The sequence below is a fragment of the Maylandia zebra genome, linkage group LG5, assembly GCF_041146795.1.
Source record: "Maylandia zebra isolate NMK-2024a linkage group LG5, Mzebra_GT3a, whole genome shotgun sequence".
Taxonomy (NCBI): Eukaryota; Metazoa; Chordata; class Actinopteri; order Cichliformes; family Cichlidae; genus Maylandia; species Maylandia zebra.
This window is the reverse complement of record NC_135171.1, coordinates 18510948-18529260: the sequence shown is the minus strand read 5'-3', so window position 1 is coordinate 18529260 and position 18313 is coordinate 18510948. Positions and strand designations below refer to the sequence as shown.

General features: G+C 40.9%; 1 protein-coding gene across 6 annotated transcripts in view; it reads left to right on the top strand.

The window, feature by feature from the left end:
* The first annotated feature begins 3217 nt into the window (after positions 1-3217).
* Positions 3218-18313, top strand: part of ppfia4 (PTPRF interacting protein alpha 4) — a 64821-nt gene continuing 49725 nt past the window's right edge. For 3 of the 6 annotated variants that reach the window (XM_076883925.1, XM_024802438.2, XM_024802436.2), the window contains exons 1-2: positions 3219-3647; positions 3780-4080. In XM_076883925.1, coding sequence (XP_076740040.1) covers positions 3823-4080 — 258 coding nt within the window. In that variant the 5' untranslated portion in view covers positions 3219-3647; positions 3780-3822. Of the gene's footprint in view, positions 3648-3779; positions 4081-18313 lie in introns of all 6 variants that reach the window. The other 3 variants (XM_076883924.1, XM_076883923.1, XM_024802437.2) reach the window with 2 other exon arrangements.

Below are 18313 nucleotides of genomic sequence, written 5' to 3'. Positions count from 1 at the left end.
GCTTTAAGGTGAATTATATATATTTTTACTTTTTGAGGATGACTGCATGTAAATATGGATACCAGACAGATTATACACGTTTTTGATTGCTTTATTCTCCAGCGAGTGCTGCCTGGCTGAAGTGTTATCACACTGATGACATAGAAGAAGAGGTACTGTGTCACTCTGCCGCTAATGTACCATTAAAGCTGCCAAGACGTCACTGAGCCACGCAGACTTACCATTAGTAGGAGAGGGGAAAGAGTTCATTATGAATTCTGTACTGTATTCAGTGATTTTGTAATAGTGTCACAAAGAACCTGAGCATACCAAAACTTTCCCAGGCAGCACTGTTGTTAAACTGTGACAATTTTTTTCCACAGAAAGTCCTGCTGCATTTTAGAGATCAAAAAGCAGAGGTTGTCCTCCAATATCTGGCCATTGCAAATTACCCTTTAACAACTACGTAACATCAAAGCATCTCTCTCATCTCCTCAGATGTTAGACTCAGAGTCAGAGGAGATAAGAATAAAATGATATACTTCTTTGCTGCAGTCAGAGCTGTTATCAACCCCTTAGAGGTCTCAGATCCATAGCTGCAGTGCTGTCAAACACATTACGACCTCTCTTCATTTCAAAAGAGATTTCTTTTTTGCAACACAGCATCTTTATTTAACAAGAAAGCAACTGGGATAACAACAGCAATAATAAAATCAATTCTAAAGTGCACCCTGATTACCAGATTGTCATCTGCACACAAAGAACTGCAAATCTCACACAGAAAAGCCTAGACAACCAAGAATGTCACCCTCTTTCTTTAAAGCAACAGTGCCAACCACTTGCTTCATGATTAAGATTGGGGAAATCTCATTCATCCGTACAGTAATATTGCTCAAAACTTGGACTAAACTTAAATGAATTAATAAATTAATAAATTAATAATAATGAAGTAAAGCTAGCATGACACAGTGTGTACCACAAGTACTCCTTGTCATTTGGGAGTTGAGTGGGATGTGTGATCTTTGAGCATGAGTTAAATAGTTCCTATAGTAAATACACAATAGTATTTGAAATGGCCACCCCAAATAACATGTTTGTAGATAGTGAGAAATGTAATGAAAAAATAAACTAATTGATTAATAAATTCTTATTTTCTTCTTCTTCTTCTTCTTCTTCTTCTTCTTCTTATTATTATTATTATTATTATTATTATTATTATTATTATTATTATTATTATTATTATTATTAACAGTAATATTGATAATAACCACAATAATAATTATAATTATAACCTACCATTCAAAAAGCAATTTAGAACTAAAACAAAGACTGTATAAATACAGAAAAAAACATTACCTTTAAAATACTATTAAAATACATAATCAAAAGTAACTTCTGACCATGGAGTGTAAATTGCCAGCCACTCAAGGCAGCATGCTGAATTTTCTGTGAGAGAGGAATAAAGACCGAATTCAAAAAAAGTTTCTTTCACTTAAACTAAACATGCTTCTGTTGAAAAGAACGCATCAAGGTCAGCATCATAAATGTTGGTTTGAAGCACTGCTGCAGATAATCTGTTCTACCACTAGGTGGTGGTGTTAAATAACCAACACTGCTTCTAAAAACTCAAAAGCTTGGACAGTTGCAGTTGTGATATTATTTAGACTGAAAATTATTATTTAGCAACCCAACATTAATACATATAGAGCGTGCCTGACATTACATTAGCACCCTTTTCAGGGCTATGAAAGCTAAACATGAAGTATGTGGTTGTGGGGTTATTAAACTTACAACATCTGGTTGGCATGAGCTGTGACATATCATTCAGACGTTGTCACACATCTCATTCAAAAATCTCCAGCTTCAATTAATTTTTCTCTGTCTTTCAGGAAGAATTTATACATTCTCACATGCGATATCTCAGTGACATCCAGTTTTGCCTTTACTGGCGGCAAAGGCCCATCTGCACATATCGTTACAGATCTGATCATGGTATAATCAGTCATAACTGTCTTCTCTTTGCTCATCATTTTTATATAAATCGCTTTTTCACCATGTTTCACAGTTTGTTTGTTTTTTCAAATGATAACAGCGATTACAGTTGATTTTCAGAAATGCAGTGGCTTAGTTTTGTGGGAGAGCTCTGTTACCTGAGAAAATGTTGCTACATATTCTTTTAATGCATTTGCAAGTTTTGAGAGAACCACAGAGAACCACTAAAAGTAAGAATCACAAAACTGCAACACACAGAATGCCTTCAAACAACAATCTAAATCAACAATTCATTTTCCTAAAGGGCCACCTGAGAAACTGGGACTGTTGTGAAGAGCTGCACTGCAGAAACTGGGACTATTGTGGAGGGCTGCACAACTGAAATTGGGATTGCTGTGGAGGGTTGCATCCCAGAACCTGAGAAACTGGGACTGTTATGGAGAGCTGCACTGGAGAACCTGGAAATACTGTATATAGTTCCGGTTTTTAAAGATATTTATAATAGCATTTCCACTGCTACTTGAACACAGATCAAGATGAGTGTTTTTTATTTTATTTTTTTTAATTGGTGCTTGTTTATGTATCTGGAATGATATACTTATAAAAGAAATCTCAAAGCAATACATCAAACCCACAATGACTCATAAAAAGTCGCGAGAAATAAACATTAAAAGTCTCTTGATCTCTGACACAGTGTGCAGTTGACATAGATTAATGGTTGCACATTGCACATCAAAAATGACAAACTGGCCAAAATGCTATACCCACGGTGATTTCTGTTTCAAGTTTACATCTCCAATTTGCCTAACGCTTGCAATCTTCGGGTTCATTTCAAGTCCTCCAGGGTGTGCTCCACACTAGATACACTGTGTTCAGCTTGGTTGAATTGATGCCACTAGAATGGGCATCGAGTCCCAGGAGCTGTCAGGTCAGCAACGTGCTTAGTGGTGCTGGTGTGAGAAGTTAATTACACTTCAGCAATTAAGGCTGAATTCTGAGCCATAACTTGCAGTATAGTCTAAATGTAGAATGTTGATTCGAGGGGACATAAATGATCACTTCACTCCTGTATTATGCACACATGGCGCAGTCGTTTATAGGGTAATCCTGGGGACTAGGTCCCAGTATTCCCAAAGCTCTATAGCCTGGTGGTGACAACTGCAGTGTGTGTATGTGTGCGCGTGGGTTTGTGGGGGCGCGCGCCAGCGAGTGTGTGTTTCTGTGACAGAGGGACTGGGAGGAGGAGTGAACATCGGTTCGGCGGCGGTGTGAAGAGATGGAAGCGGAGAAGGCGGATGCAGATAAGAGTTGCTCTCACTATCCACGGGAATAAGGACGCCGATCTCCTCCCCGATATTTTCTGCTGCTTTTTTAAATTTCCCTGTCAGTGTACCTACTATGATCTCCGTCGCGCTCGCGGGCACCACCCCTCTAAACGTACCCGTCTATCTCTGAGCTGAGCTGTCAATCACATCACGCCGGGATTTGTACATGTGAGTGCATGGCGCGCCGGGCAGGGCGGATCGGCTCACTGGGTGAAAAAACGCCGGTTAATATGGATGAAACGTCAGCGGTCGTCTCATCTTTTCAGTCACTCTGATTAGGTATGGCGATATAAAGCGTAAGATCGCACGTTTGATGCATGAAAAATAGAGCTCCAGCGTGCTGGGAGTAAGGTGCGTAACTGCGATTGCCTTGAATGTGCGTTGCTACGGGGCGTTAATGGGCCCTATTTATCAGTTACTGTAAGTCTGTTTATCAGGGTTATAACCCCCACGCATACACATATTCCTTCTTAATCCCGACAGCGACACTGTCCTATAGCGTTGCCCAGACCACAGAGCAGGAAAGATGATGTGTGAGGTGATGCCGACCATCAGCGAAGGAGACTCGGCTGGTCCTCCGAGAGGCACCGGCGGCGTCCCGAACGGCTCGGACCAGGAGGCCAACTTCGAACAACTCATGGTCAACATGCTGGACGAGAGGGACAAGCTGCTGGAGTCCCTCAGGGAGACTCAGGAGACTCTCATTCAGTCTCAAACCAAGCTGCAGGGAGCGCTGCACGAGAGGGACGTGCTCCAGCGGCAGATCAACGCCGCGCTGCCTCAGGTGAGGAGCAGCCGGCCTTTGAAGGAGGGGGAGAGTCAGGTTTGGGTGTGGGATTAGATGGCCTTGGGGTTTTTTGTTTTTTTTATTTTCCGAGAGGGAGAAGCATCCTTCCTGTTCGGTTTGTTGCTATGATTTGCCGAGTTATGTGATGAGAGGTTATAGGTTGGTCATGGGGATCACTAGCCAATCAGAGTCAGCTATCCTGGGCCCCAAAAGTCTTTGGCACCATAATCATAGAGGCTTACGATCAAGAGAGTTGTGCTGATTTAAATAAAAATGTGAATGAATGAATGAATGGCATAGGTCTGGTGGTAATAGCTCAGTGAGCAAGGTAGATCTTGCTCTTTTGCCAGAATTTGAGACCCTGGGATAGCACCCCTGTTAAAATGTAATTTAATATTTATAGACTATATCTTCTGGGGATCCCATCTAACACTCCTTCATGTCCTGGGATATCTGTGAAGATGATGGGGATATGCAGGCCCATATCACATCAAAAGCTCATAAGTGGCAGCATGCCAGAAAGGAAGATCTAAATGTCTAGTAGGCAGAAAGGTAATGTAGTGGGTTGAAAGGTGGGTCAAAAATAAATGGAAGATTTTGGCTCACTAAGAGATGCTTGACTCTGCGTGTAGAGGTCTGAGCCTGGCGTTGAGAGCCCTCCCTGTGAGAAGGGAGGGCAGAGCCTAACAGTAATTAACTGAGTGGAAACACCTCTGCATGTGGTGACCGGCCGGTCAGTGGCAATTGGAGCAAAAGGACTTGATTGTATTGTTGGCCATCTTTGACATCTGTCACCCTTATGTGTGTCTTTAAGAGAAAGGAGAGCTGAATAAGGGCTGTTAAAGTCACAGAGCATGACGACAATGAAGCCTCAGCACATAAAGCTATGTTAGCCTCTGACCCCCCCCCCAGTCTAAATGCGTGGCATGATGTCACAGTACGGTGTGCATGTGTGTGTATCAGACAGAGAGAGCAAGAGAGAGAATCATGCTGACGATGACAAGCTCGCTGCAGCCTCTTGTGAAAGAAACATGGCTGCTTGCTAGTGTACATGGCCCTGGGCTGCTTGCTTCTACACATGCATGCATATATGTGTGTTTGTGTGTGTGTGTGTGTGTGTGTGTCAGTGAGGGAGAGAGTGGGTAGAGGCTGTCATGCTTGTTTTCTAATCCTGCTGGGTTCAGCGTAATGTTTTATTCTAGCAATAATACAAGTATTAGTTATACAGTCAGAGACCTCGGGGACATTATGCAGACATTATGGCTGGCGAGCACATGCATAAGCTGTCTCTCGCTTTCTCTCTCAAAGCACCACGCTCAACTTGTGCATGCACACATCCAAACACACCTGTGGTCATTTCCACAGCATCCACAGAATGGAGAGATGATGCAACGGACAGTGCAGGCAGTGAGACGGAGAAACAAAAAAAAAAAAAAGTCTCAGTTGCAATTGATTTTGACTCAGTTTTGTTCTGCACAGCTGAGGAATGAGGATTGTCTGGCCTCTATGCATTATTAGAAATTGCAGTGTGCATTTTGCAATGATGAGGGGGAAGTGTGAGGAAAAAGAATAGCATATGGCTTCTGAAATCTCAGGTTTGGTGGGATGAATACTGTGTGTGTAAGAGCAACGTTGTAGCAGTTGGCAATGATCCTGACCCCACTTTCCTATATGTGTTGGTGGTAATTAGGGTGATTTGCTGCTGCTCTCAAAATGACCAAAGCTGGTGTGTTTATGCCCTCAAGTACATTACAATGTGACAGTTTTGCATTTGCGCTTGCCGCCTCTGCCTACGTGTGTGGTATGTCAGGTTTTCTCTGTATGTGTGCGTTTACTCCTCTGATGTATATGCATTGGCATGGCAATACAGTCTTTTTTCCCAAATCTGAGCACTCTTTTTGTCCTTTTGCCTAAAAAACATTTGTTATCTTAACCTACTAGGCATGTGCATTTGTGTGTAGTGTTTTGTTATGTCTTCTGTAGGTTTCCTGACTCTACGGGACTGGTTTGACCCAAATCTGTCAGATCTATGTCTCTCCTCCAAAGATGCACACTCAAACATGCACACATGTAAAAATGCACTGTTGGAGCAATTCAAAATTCAGCGCTCTTCAGCGTTGTCATTGTTCAAAAGACACAAACCTCCATCACCTTGGCATTTGTGTTTGCCTCGCTAACATCATAAAAATGGGACGTTGCCATTTTGCCACACATGCACAGTCACACAGACACACACACAGACTAGGATGGATATGTTCATTAGCTACAGAGAATAGAGTTTCAGATTAACATGTCAGCCCATTACAGTGCATAATGCCTCTAATACAGCCCTCAGAGATGGGTTTGCCCATAGACAAATTAGGTTTTAAACACACACGCATGCACACAAAAGCTCATGTTATACACACACACACACACACACACACACACACTGTTACTTTACTGAGTGAAGAAAACAGTTCCGACCTTTAGAGGAGAAAGCAGGCATATCATATGCCTGCTTTCTCCATATGCCACATATGTATACATGTGTGTGTAACGTAGAGGGTGGATAGTGAGCAATAGATTTGTTAAATTTGTAAGATTTTATATATATATCCAGTGAATCCTCTGTTACTCAAAAGTTGCAGGTCCCTTCTTTGTGATGGAAAAGCACATTTTATAAAAAAAAAATTGATTAATGGATTTCTAATAGAATACCAATAGAGGCGATCAGAGACCCGATTTCAGTAGCGATCTCTCTTACCTTGTACAAGTTTTATCATGTCAAAAGTCTCAAATCTGGGAGACAGGTGCTTCATATCTAAATGGTAACCACAAAATGCCACTCTCATTATCAGCAATACAGAGAACAACTGTTTGTGTTGCTCTGTCTGAGCAGAGTTGCAAAGACAAAGACAAAACCTAGACTGGCCAGTGAAAGGAGAAGCTAAGAGAAAAGACTTTTTTTTCAGTAGAAGATGGGGGGGGGGGGGGGGGGGGGGGGGAGTCTTGAGAACTATCCGAGCTGTTTCAGAAAGATTTGTGAAACAAGGCATAAAAATTAAAAGATGCTTGGAGTATTGATTGATACCATCTTCCAAGCATGGTGAAGAAATTTGACAGTTTAGTTTAGAAGGTGGAAAACTGGTTCAGAATGAAAGTGATCTACAACAAGGAACACTATCGGTCCATGCCATACCCTGTGTATAGGGGCTCCATTAGAACCATTTTCCTTATACAACAGGACACTGACCCAATGTGCAGGTCCAAACATGCAAGAACTATTTACAGAGTAAAGAAACTGGTGTTCAGTTCACCAAATGTCAACCCTGCAGAGCTCAAAGCATTAGGTGCTTGAGAAGCACAATCCAGCTTTTTGGAGAGCTCCACAAGTTTATGAAGTTCAAAGAATCAAATGATTATTTCATGATTAATCATTGTTTCTAAAATCTAACTGGTCAACATCATTTTGAAAACTCTTTGATGAATAAAGAGCGGGATGTCTCTTTATTGAGTTTCATAATCTGTGTGTTTGTGAGAGTGTGTGTTGTGATGTTTGGACACCTGTTTCAGTCAGACACAACACTGTCTATTTTTGCCAGCATACAAGTACACAGAGATGAAGGGACACAAACTCACACACAGACAGACACGGACACAGACACGGATCTCATTGCCCTTCCAAAACAACTGTCTCTATTTCCACCCTCCCCGTCCCCACTGATATGCTCCTCCGTGCACGCATATACACAAGTATTTTTGTTGTTTACTTGAGCTCACACACATTAATGACCTTTCCTTTGACTTCTCACAGCAATGATTGCTGCCTTACTGTTGTTCAGACTCATAAACACACATAGCTTTGTGTCTCCACGAAAAACCATATGCAATCTGACTGTTTTGCATATGTCTCCAACCTTGCCTTGCTTCAGGTATTGCTGTTTCGGGGTTGGTGTGTCTTCTCCGAAGGCTAGATTTGAAAACAGCTGACTTTGGTGCATCTTTTTTTTTTTACTGCACCTATCTGGCTTTAGTTTGTGGTTCTTTCTCTTGTCCCTTTTCCCTCTCTCTTTCACATTTTTTCTGTTGATCTGACTCCTCAATAACCCACTAGTCCATTAACTGCTCCCTCAGACAGTTTTTGTCTCCTCCTACCCTACTCTTGCAAATGACCTTTGTCCATAGCTCAACACAGTCTATTATCAGAGGCGAGATGAGGCAGAGGTGTGCTTTTCAAACCACGCTGCTTCTGTATGGCAACTCACAAAGTGTTCAGGCACTTTTACTTTTTACATGTTTTAATTTTGAAAATGAAGTTTTTGTGTGAAAAGGACACATTCCATATCTACCTCCAATAACCCTCGACGAAGAGAATGCATGCTTTTAGACTTCTTTTTTAATTTATCAAACTCAAAATGTAAAGCTCCCATTCTAATAGTATTGAAACTATTAATTTCTCATGTATTTTGTGTGTGTGTGGAAACCTACACATGAAGGGTCTTTAGATGTCTCTGCAGATGTTCTGTAGAGACAACCTCGGCTTTTCTAGGCTACTCATTCACAATATGCTTCCTGTCATTGTTATGCTGAAAGATGAACCTTTACCCCGGTCTCATGCACTCCAAGTATATTTCCTCTAAGTCTCAAGGTCCTCTCTGTATTTGGCTGTATTTATACTCCAGCCAGCTCTGACTGGCCTCCTTGTCCCTGCAGCTAAAAACATCCCCACAGAATAATCCTGCCACTCCCATGCTTGATTGTGGCAATGGTATTAACCAGGTGACCTGCAGTGCCTGATATTTTCCATCTCCAAACAAGTTGTTGTATATCTTTTACCCAACAGTGGTTTTCTAAAAGCCTGACAGACAGAGTACTGATAATATGGTAGTCCACCTCTCAGCTTCTTATAACACTGCAGATCACTGAAGATTGGTGGTGTTTGCTGGGGTTTTTTACCTCCCTGATCTTGGCCGTTTTTCCCTGGTTATTTAGTTTGACTAAACTCTACAGGGAGTGCAGAATTATTAGGCAAGTTGTATTTTTGAGGAATAATTTTATTATTGAACAACAACCATGTTTTCAATGAACCCAAAAAACTCATTAATATCAAAGCTGAATGTTTTTGGAAGTAGTTTTTAGTTTGTTTTTAGTTTTAGCTATTTTAGGGGGATATCTGTGTGTGCAGGTGACTATTACTGTGCATAATTATTAGGCAACTTAACAAAAACAAATATATACCCATTTCAATTATTTATTTTTACCAGTGAAACCAATATAACATCTCCACATTCACAAATACACATTTCTGACATTCAAAAACAAAACAAAAACAAATCAGCGACCAATATAGCCACCTTTCTTTGCAAGGACACTCAAAAGCCTGCCATCCATGGATTCTGTCAGTGTTTTGATCTGTTCACCATCAACATTGCGTGCAGCAGCAACCACAGCCTCCCAGACACTGTTCAGAGAGGTGTACTGTTTTCCCTCCTTGTAAATCTCACATTTGATGATGGACCACAGGTTCTCAATGGGGTTCAGATCAGGTGAACAAGGTGGCCATGTCATTAGTTTTTCTTCTTTTATACCCTTTCTTGCCAGCCACGCTGTGGAGTACTTGGACGCGTGTGATGGAGCATTGTCCTGCATGAAAATCATGTTTTTCTTGAAGGATGCAGACTTCTTCCTGTACCACTGCTTGAAGAAGGTGTCTTCCAGAAACTGGCAGTAGGACTGGGAGTTGAGCTTGACTCCATCCTCAAAAAGGCCCCACAAGCTCATCTTTGATGATACCAGCCCAAACCAGTACTCCACCTCCACCTTGCTGGCATCTGAGTCGGACTGGAGCTCTCTGCCCTTTACCAATCCAGCCACGGGCCCATCCATCTGGCCCATCAAGACTCACTCTCATTTCATCAGTCCATAAAACCTTAGAAAAACCAGTCTTGAGATATTTCTTGGCCCAGTCTTGACGTTTCAGCTTGTGTGTCTTGTTCAGTGGTGGTCGTCTTTCAGCCTTTCTTACCTTGGCCATGTCTCTGAGTATTGCACACCTTGTGCTTTTGGGCACTCCAGTGATGTTGGAGCTCTGAAATATGGCCAAACTGGTGGCAAGTGGCATCTTGGCAGCTGCACGCTTGACTTTTCTCAGTTCATGGGCAGTTATTTTGCGCCTTGGTTTTTCCACACGCTTCTTGCGACCCTGTTGACTATTTTGAATGAAACGCTTGATTGTTCGATGATCACGCTTCAGAAGCTTTGCAATTTTGAGACTGCTGCATCCCTCTGCAAGATATCTCACTATTTTTGACTTTTCTGAGCCTGTCAAGTCCTTCTTTTGACCCATTTTGCCAAAGGAAAGGACGTTGCCTAATAATTATGCACACCTGATATAGGGTGTTGATGTCATTAGACCACACCCCTTCTCATTACAGAGATGCACATCACCTAATATGCTTAATTGGTAGTAGGCTTTCGAGCCTATACAGCTTGGAGTAAGACAACATGCATGAAGAGGATGATGTGGACAAAATACTCATTTGCCTAATAATTCTGCACTCCCTGTAGAGGAATCCTGGTGCTTTCAAATGTAATCAGTTTCAAAGTTACGGAGTCCACTGTGCTCATGAAAAACACTCAAAACTCTGAAATTGTTTTATACCCTAACCATGATCTGCAGAGAGTTCCTTGATTTTTTGTTGTTTTTGTGTGTGTGTGTGTGGGGGGGGTGCCCTGAAAACTGCCAAGTACTCGAAGCAGCCTCTTTCTTAAATTTGTACTCTTCTTAAAATTTTCTGCATTCACATAAATTTAGACTGTATGTGTGTCAAATGATATGTTCTATGAAGGACATGACTCTGAATATTTTTGTACGAAGATACGTCAAAAACGTAACATCAGCTAACATATTGCTTTTGTTGTCACACAACAGTTTAATTTATAATGTTTAAGCAGTGACCCCACAGAGTGTTCATTCATTTCTGAGCACTGTGATCGGCCTGCTCAGTACCATCAGTTACTCCTGTGCATTTCTGAACACTTTTATGTGACTGTTTCTAAATGGATCAGTGAGAGAATAACAATCATCACCTCAGTATAAGGACTCACGGATGGTAGTAAATTCCTGGTATGTGAGGGAATGTACAAAGAAGCAGAAAAACTTAGAAATATATATTTAAAAAAAAAAATTTAGCTCCTTAAAATAATAATGATTTAAAAAATGAGCGCAACAAAGAGTAGAGACACAAAAGGGAAAAACAGTCCCTGCATTTTATTTGTTTCTATCATAGCTCGCTGGTGCTGCATATAAATCACCAGCATATAAATCACTTTAATCTTTAAGATAGCTTAATTCTAATATTGCCTAGAAATACACTTTACTAACTTTTTGAAAACGATAGCCTGGAAAATGATTTTTCCACTATTTATGTATCAATGTGGGCAAAGGAAAGGAGAAAGAAGCTAATCAGCTTTAATTAATGTCTGTGTTGCGGTGAATAAACATATATCCTTAGTGCTGGGGTAAGTGTTGTGCTGGCTAACACAGATAGAGTTATTCCACACTACTTGAACCAAGGCCAACAGAGCTAAGCCTCACAGGCTTGGTACTCAGCCACTTTTACTGTACTAGTATTTTACTTGTAGGTGTGAGTGGGAAGGGGTGTCAGAGTTAATATACATTAGATCGCATAAGAAACAAGGAGTGCTCTGAGGTGCTCTTGCACAGTATTTGGAGATGGTCTGACCTTATCACAAGACAAGCAACCTTTCAGCAAGGCATAAACACACAACTTCACATTTATAGACCAATTGATCGATGAGTTAATCCGAATAAAAAAGGTCAAGTGTTTTGATCATTTATTGGTTTAATAAGTAATTTTGCAGGAAAAAAATGTGATGGTTGTGTTTCATCCATGGAGTGTTGGAAAAATTAAACAATACATCTGAAGACAGTACCCCGAGTTCTATTGAGAGTGACATCTTAGATGTTTTACACACTAACCAATCCACTTATTAATTGAGAAAACGACCCAAAGATGAATCAGTGACAAGAATAATCATTTATTTTAGCCATTCTGATTTGCACCACCCACAGACGAACAATGATGCACACACCGTCTGTATTTCCTTAAATGTCAGCATGCACAGTCTGCATGTCGACTTGAGTCTGTGCATTGGTACGTGTGAACGAATATGCCTGCGGATAGTGTTGCTTATGCATGGATGGCCTAGGCAGCTTTGTGTGCCACAATAGGAGAATATTGAGGAGGATAGGCCAAAGTCAGATGAAAAATTATTGCATCTGATTGGTCTGCTATCGAAGCCCAAATCCTATGCTATGTGTTATGTAAGCGCCAAATAGAGGAATTTGGGTTGATGTAGGGGAAAGTGGAGCATGAAGTGAGCAGCTGAAATTTGCCAAGAAACCCTGAAAGAGGAACAAATAAGAGAGTGAGGGAGATTTTGAGAGAGAAGGTATGACACTGAAAGACAGAGAGGGCAAAGTTCTTACAGACTCAACTGAGATGGATATCCCATCTACATTATAACTATTCACTGAAATCTAAAAAAGTCGGTTTCTTTTGATTGTCTTTGGCCCTTTTTAAGACATGGCTATCATCTGACTACTGCTGTGTTCATTACTGTGGTTGCATTTTTAATTTTGAGACAGACAAAGAGACACAAACGAGAAATCAGAAGTGAGACTAACAACATATTCATCTTCTAGCAGCTGACATCTCACCTCTCATTCTGAGCCTCTTTCTTATCCTCTCTTCTTCTCTCCTTCCACTCCTCAGCATGTTACTCCATAATCCTCCCTCCTGTATGTTGTCCAGTCTTCATTTAAGCCTCCTATTCACCAAAGCTGTGAGCAGGTCACAGTGGACCCTGGCAAGGGCCTTTGCACAGCTTTTGGGGACCCTGAACACTAATAGATTATTAGTGTGCAAAGCTAGCTCCCCCATGCTGCTCTGCTGTGCCATGGCTTAGACGCTCCATCTCTCAGAAGGAGCCATCCTTTGCTCCCTCCTTCTCCGTGCCAGTACCATCTGGCTCTCAGCACCAGGCACATTTAGCTCAGCCGGGCGCCAATTTGTTCCCCTGGCTGCCTGGGTTAGCAAAGGAAGGTGAGGTAAGGAGGAAGAAAGGTGGTAAAAAGAGTCGCAATTACAAAGACAGTGTAAGATTTAGCAACGAGAGGCAGAAAGTCAGGAAAAAAGCTGAATCAAGCATACCTGACAGGTCCCAGCAGCAAGGGACATGCTCTGGTAATAGGAAGAACGGAAAGCCACTATATGTCTATGAGTGTGTGTAAGTTCCTTCTCTCTGGTAATAAGAGCAGAGTGATTGGAGTTGCAGGACCACCAGAGGGGGAAGGCGAGAGTAATGAAGGAGGGAGGCAGGAAAGGACAGAATGAGAGAAAGGGAGGAAGGGCAGGGGGATGTGAGATGAAGTTTTCCAGCCAGCAGTTAAGCCCACAGTGGCCCTGCCATGTCTAACAGCTGCACTATTGGAACTCTGTCAGTTCACTTTCTCTACAGCTACTCCCTCAGAATAGAAGATAAGGCATCAGTGGGTGGGGAGAGGTGTTAATATTGTACTATTGGGATGTGGAAGTCAGAAAGTAAGCATATTTAAAAGAAATGTTGGAGTAACCCAAGGTTATACACTTCAAGGTTATCATGTATCCTCTACATCTGTATGCACCCACATGTTCAGAGATATGGGAGAGAAAAACACATGCATCAACTCTGCTCCCAAAGACATTTTTAAAAAACACCCAACTGCACTAACAATCCCGCATCCAAAAAATCCTGGGACACTGTATAAAAACAGCATGCAATTTTGCAAATAATCTTTAATCTATAAGTCTATAACTGAAAAATGTATAAGGACAACAAAGCTAATCAGATGGTCCCTCTCATTGGCTACCAACTGGACAATCACCTGTCAGTAGCCAATGTGAGTTATCTTCTTCTCCAACAGCTAGAATTGCTAAAACGTATGAAAGTGACTCAATGTTTTATACAGTATGAGCCAAAATCAGCAAAGGAGACTGGAGAGAGGTTGCTGTGGAGGGCCATTTTCCCATGGAGTTCTATAGAACCGGAAGTGTTTTTGCAACCTATCCGGTCATTAAGTCTGACGTCACTAGCCGTGTCTGGGCCTAAACTCCGCTGCAGGTCCATATATCAAACGATCATTATGGCATTACTGAGAGTTGAAAAACTGTCTAAAGTCTTTCATCTTTAATAAAATGATCAGTGTTCTGCTCTACCAGGTGTAACAATTGCGTTTAACATCCAGGCATCCATGAAAACAAAATTTATGACATTTAACGGAGTTAGAAGTTAGCAGGAAGTTAGCTCGCTAGCGTCTATCTAAATACAATATAGCATGTCCTGACTGCGGGGTTTTGGAAACAAATTAAAACGTACAGCTCTGTTATCACTTCCAGCATAAATGAAGACAGAAAACTAAACAGCAGTGACGTTTGTAGGGTTACTGAAGTTTGGCTAGCTGGTATATAATGATGTGCTACGTGACCGCTAGCGACACAGCTATGTTAGCATAATATAAACATGCTAACCTTTTTTCCACTCAACAAAAGTTACCGTGAGTGTTCTCGGTGGTCAGGAACAAATGTAATCGCATGGCAGGATGCTGTAAAAGGACCAAACTTCAGCCAGGAGAACAGCTGAGATAATCCATCCACAATACGAGGTTAGTCATTCATATACTGCTGCATGGGCTGGGCTGTAGTTACATCCTAAGGTTTTAAAAACTGAGCTTAAATAAATGATTAGCGGTAATAAAAGCCGAGGGAGGTCAACAGTGATCACTGACTGTTTTAGGAGCTTTTTGAGATCAAATAGAAGAAAATACATAACATTAAACATGTTAACAACACAAAAGCCATATTAAACGCAGACTACTTTAGGCCCGGAAGTAGGATTCGTCACATCATCACTTAACGACCGGATACCAAATCTGGTGGCTTCTATAAAGAATGCAGGTTTATGACACTTGCACTTGCACCACCTTTCAGAACCAGAAGCTCCTGTATAAGTAAGTAGACCCATACTTTTGTACATATAGGACCGTCTATTGTTACCTACAATATCTTTTGATAATATCTACAGTTTATTTTGAAAAACATCATCCTTTGATTATTAACCAGTCCTCTCCACAGTCTTGAACATAGTAGTAGTAGCTCCATAGTGTGGTGGTTAACACATTTGGCTAACACGTGAATGAGACCAGGAGGTGACACAAATGTTGGGGGAGGGTTGTGTCAGAAAGTGCATCCGGTGTGAAAGTCTGTGCAGTATCAAATATGTATATTCATCTGCTGTGGCGACCCATTGTGAGTAAGGGAATCGCTGAAAGAAGCTTTGTCTAGACCAGGGGTGTCAAACTCAAATACACAGTGGGCCAAAATTCAAAACTGGATCAAAGTCGCGGGCTAACATTAAAATTTATTGGAAAAAAAAGTCTTCCTCCAAATATAACAAGGAGTCTTTTCTTATGGACTCAAACAAGTTTTGCTGAAAAACCGAATATGGAACAGGCAAAGCTTAATACTAAACAATATATATAACTTATATAAACATATATATAAGTTAATATTACACACATGCAAAATCAAAATTCCAATTAAATAACACATCAGTGGAATTCATTTCTTAAATAAAAAATTTGCAGCCTTCTGAATAAAATTTTATCATTTTATCATTTATCAGATTTTCATCATATTCTCCCACCTGTCCAGAAAACTCCTGTTTTCTGCCTTTCTTTTTGCCATTTTGGGATAGGTAGCATGGCAGCATTTGCATGGTTGCTATGACTATGGTGCTAATGGGTCCTGTCATGACTGACACGCCAAAATACCAACAGAGCATTCTGGGAATTGTAGTATTAGCAGTACATGCACTGTATAATACTGGCAGGCCAGCTCTAATAGTAATTTTGTATGGCTTTGCGGGCCAAATGTAATTAGGCTGCAAATTTGGCCCGCAGGCCAGAGTTTGACACCTATGGTCTAGACCACATAGAGTGGTGGACACCTCCATCGTATCAGGAAGACTCTGTGGATTTGTTATCCCAGGGCAATATATAATGCATTTTTATCAAAAGTCCTATTTTAGAGTCCTACAAAGGCTTCATGAGGAGGTTGGATTGGTGCTGGTGGCATTGGTTCAGTTTACATCCAATTGGAACATTTTTATTTTGTACTTTTTTGATAAGTTGTTGCAGTTTACTGGAACAACTGCTGGATACATTAAGGCACTAAAACCTTGGTTACTGGCATGTTTTAATTTCCAAAAACAGATGCATTGTTCTTGCGTCTCCAAATAATACATAATGTAGGTAAGATATAGGGTTAAAATGGTTTCAATATTGTGGTTAGTTTTTATGTACATTTCCCAAATGTACATAAAAACTTTTCTGAAAATGTGTTTGTATGGGCACATACACACATATTGGGTTCGGAACGTCTTCTTTTCCACAGCAAGAGACATAAACAGCAGCAAAGGCAGCAGCAGCTTGAGAAGCTAAGTCTCCTGCTGGACCCTTAAAAGGATTTAAAGAACTTCAAAATGCATCTTTGCCTCCATGAAATAGAGCTTGTCAGTGTCTCACAACATAGCACCCACCCCCCACTGTTGGCTGTCAATACCACGCACACTCACCAACACACACACACACACACACACACACACAGATCTGCAAGAGCATAGCAGTGCAAGTGAAAAGCAGGATTTGGGATGAGGACACAGTAAGGCAAATGTTGCTGTAAATAGCTAATGACTTATTTGAAGTATTTCATGCATTTGTATGAAATGAACTGGCCACAGGCATACATTAACATGTGTTTATTTGTACTTGTTTAATTATTTATGTTGCATCAATTTCAGGATCATAAATGAGCACGTATTAGTGATATTTACCCCATGAAAAATGAAAATATCATTGGACTTCATGAACTGGAGTTATTAAGTAATTTGAGTGACTTGGAAGCTGCTGAGTAACAGAGCGAAGTTTAGCTTAGTGACACTCGTGATAACATCAAAGTTGCTATGGCTAACATCTCTGCAAACCTTTGCCTCTTTGCACATTTATCAGATCAGCATTAGTTGATTGTATTTCCGTCCTGTTCCTGGACAGGTACAAGCGATTGCTGGCTCTAATGCTTCTGGCATTAGACGCCCACTCTCTGACACTGCTAGGACAAACTTCACTCTAAATAGGCCTTTCTGTGGAAAACATTGATATAGTATAAACAGGCCAAGACAAATACTGGATACTAGACTTTGTTTTCTACTTGTAATCATATTGGTCGAACATTATAGACAGTGCAAAAGGCATAGTCAAGTAAATAGATAATCAACTGATTTGACTGTTGCTTAGCATAAAGCTAAAACAACTTGCTAAATTTTCTAGAATTACTCATTATTTAATTGACCAGTTGTTAATATATAAATGTGTAAATGCTGAATCTAGAAAATTATTTTTGAAAACATGGCTTTATTGCGCTTGAAGTTAAATTAGTCTGTTCTGTCTTCTTCAGATTTAGTTAAACATGATTTTGTCGAGAGTGAGATCCATCAGTCTGTAAATTTTAGATCTTGTGTCTCCATCTTTTATCTTGATTGCTTGAAATGGAATGGGCGCTGCACTACCTAATGTCCGAGCACTAATGAACTAGCTCGTTTTGAAGGAAGGAAGGTTCAGGGCTGAAGCAATCAGCATCATGGGCTCATCCGGTTAGAATAAGAAAAAGCAGCCATCTAATTCAGAATTATTCTCAGGGTTCTCCTTTTATTCTCAAGTAAATAAGGCAAAGAAGGAAGGAAACAAAGACACACATGGACTGCCAATGCTGAAAGAAAACAGAGATTTAAGTTACTCATTACCTTAAACAATACATAAAATAAAAACCCAAACAGAACCGCACCTCAGCTGCCGCCCCATGTGGAAGTGAGGAAAGAGTGAGCCAAAAGTGAATGCAGTCCTTATATACTGTGTGACATATAATGTGTGACAGGTGAGTGCAATCAAGGACAAGCACCACACCCAATCAAAGGTGAGAGAACTAAACAAGGTGCATCTGGTGAAGTGAGTGGGTGTGCTGGGATGTGCTAAAAGGTGGGTCTCTACAACAGCCGCCCCCATATTTCTAGTGAGAAATATGTTGATATGATCAGGATCAGTCTTCGTCAGGAAGCGGGGGCAGGGGGATCA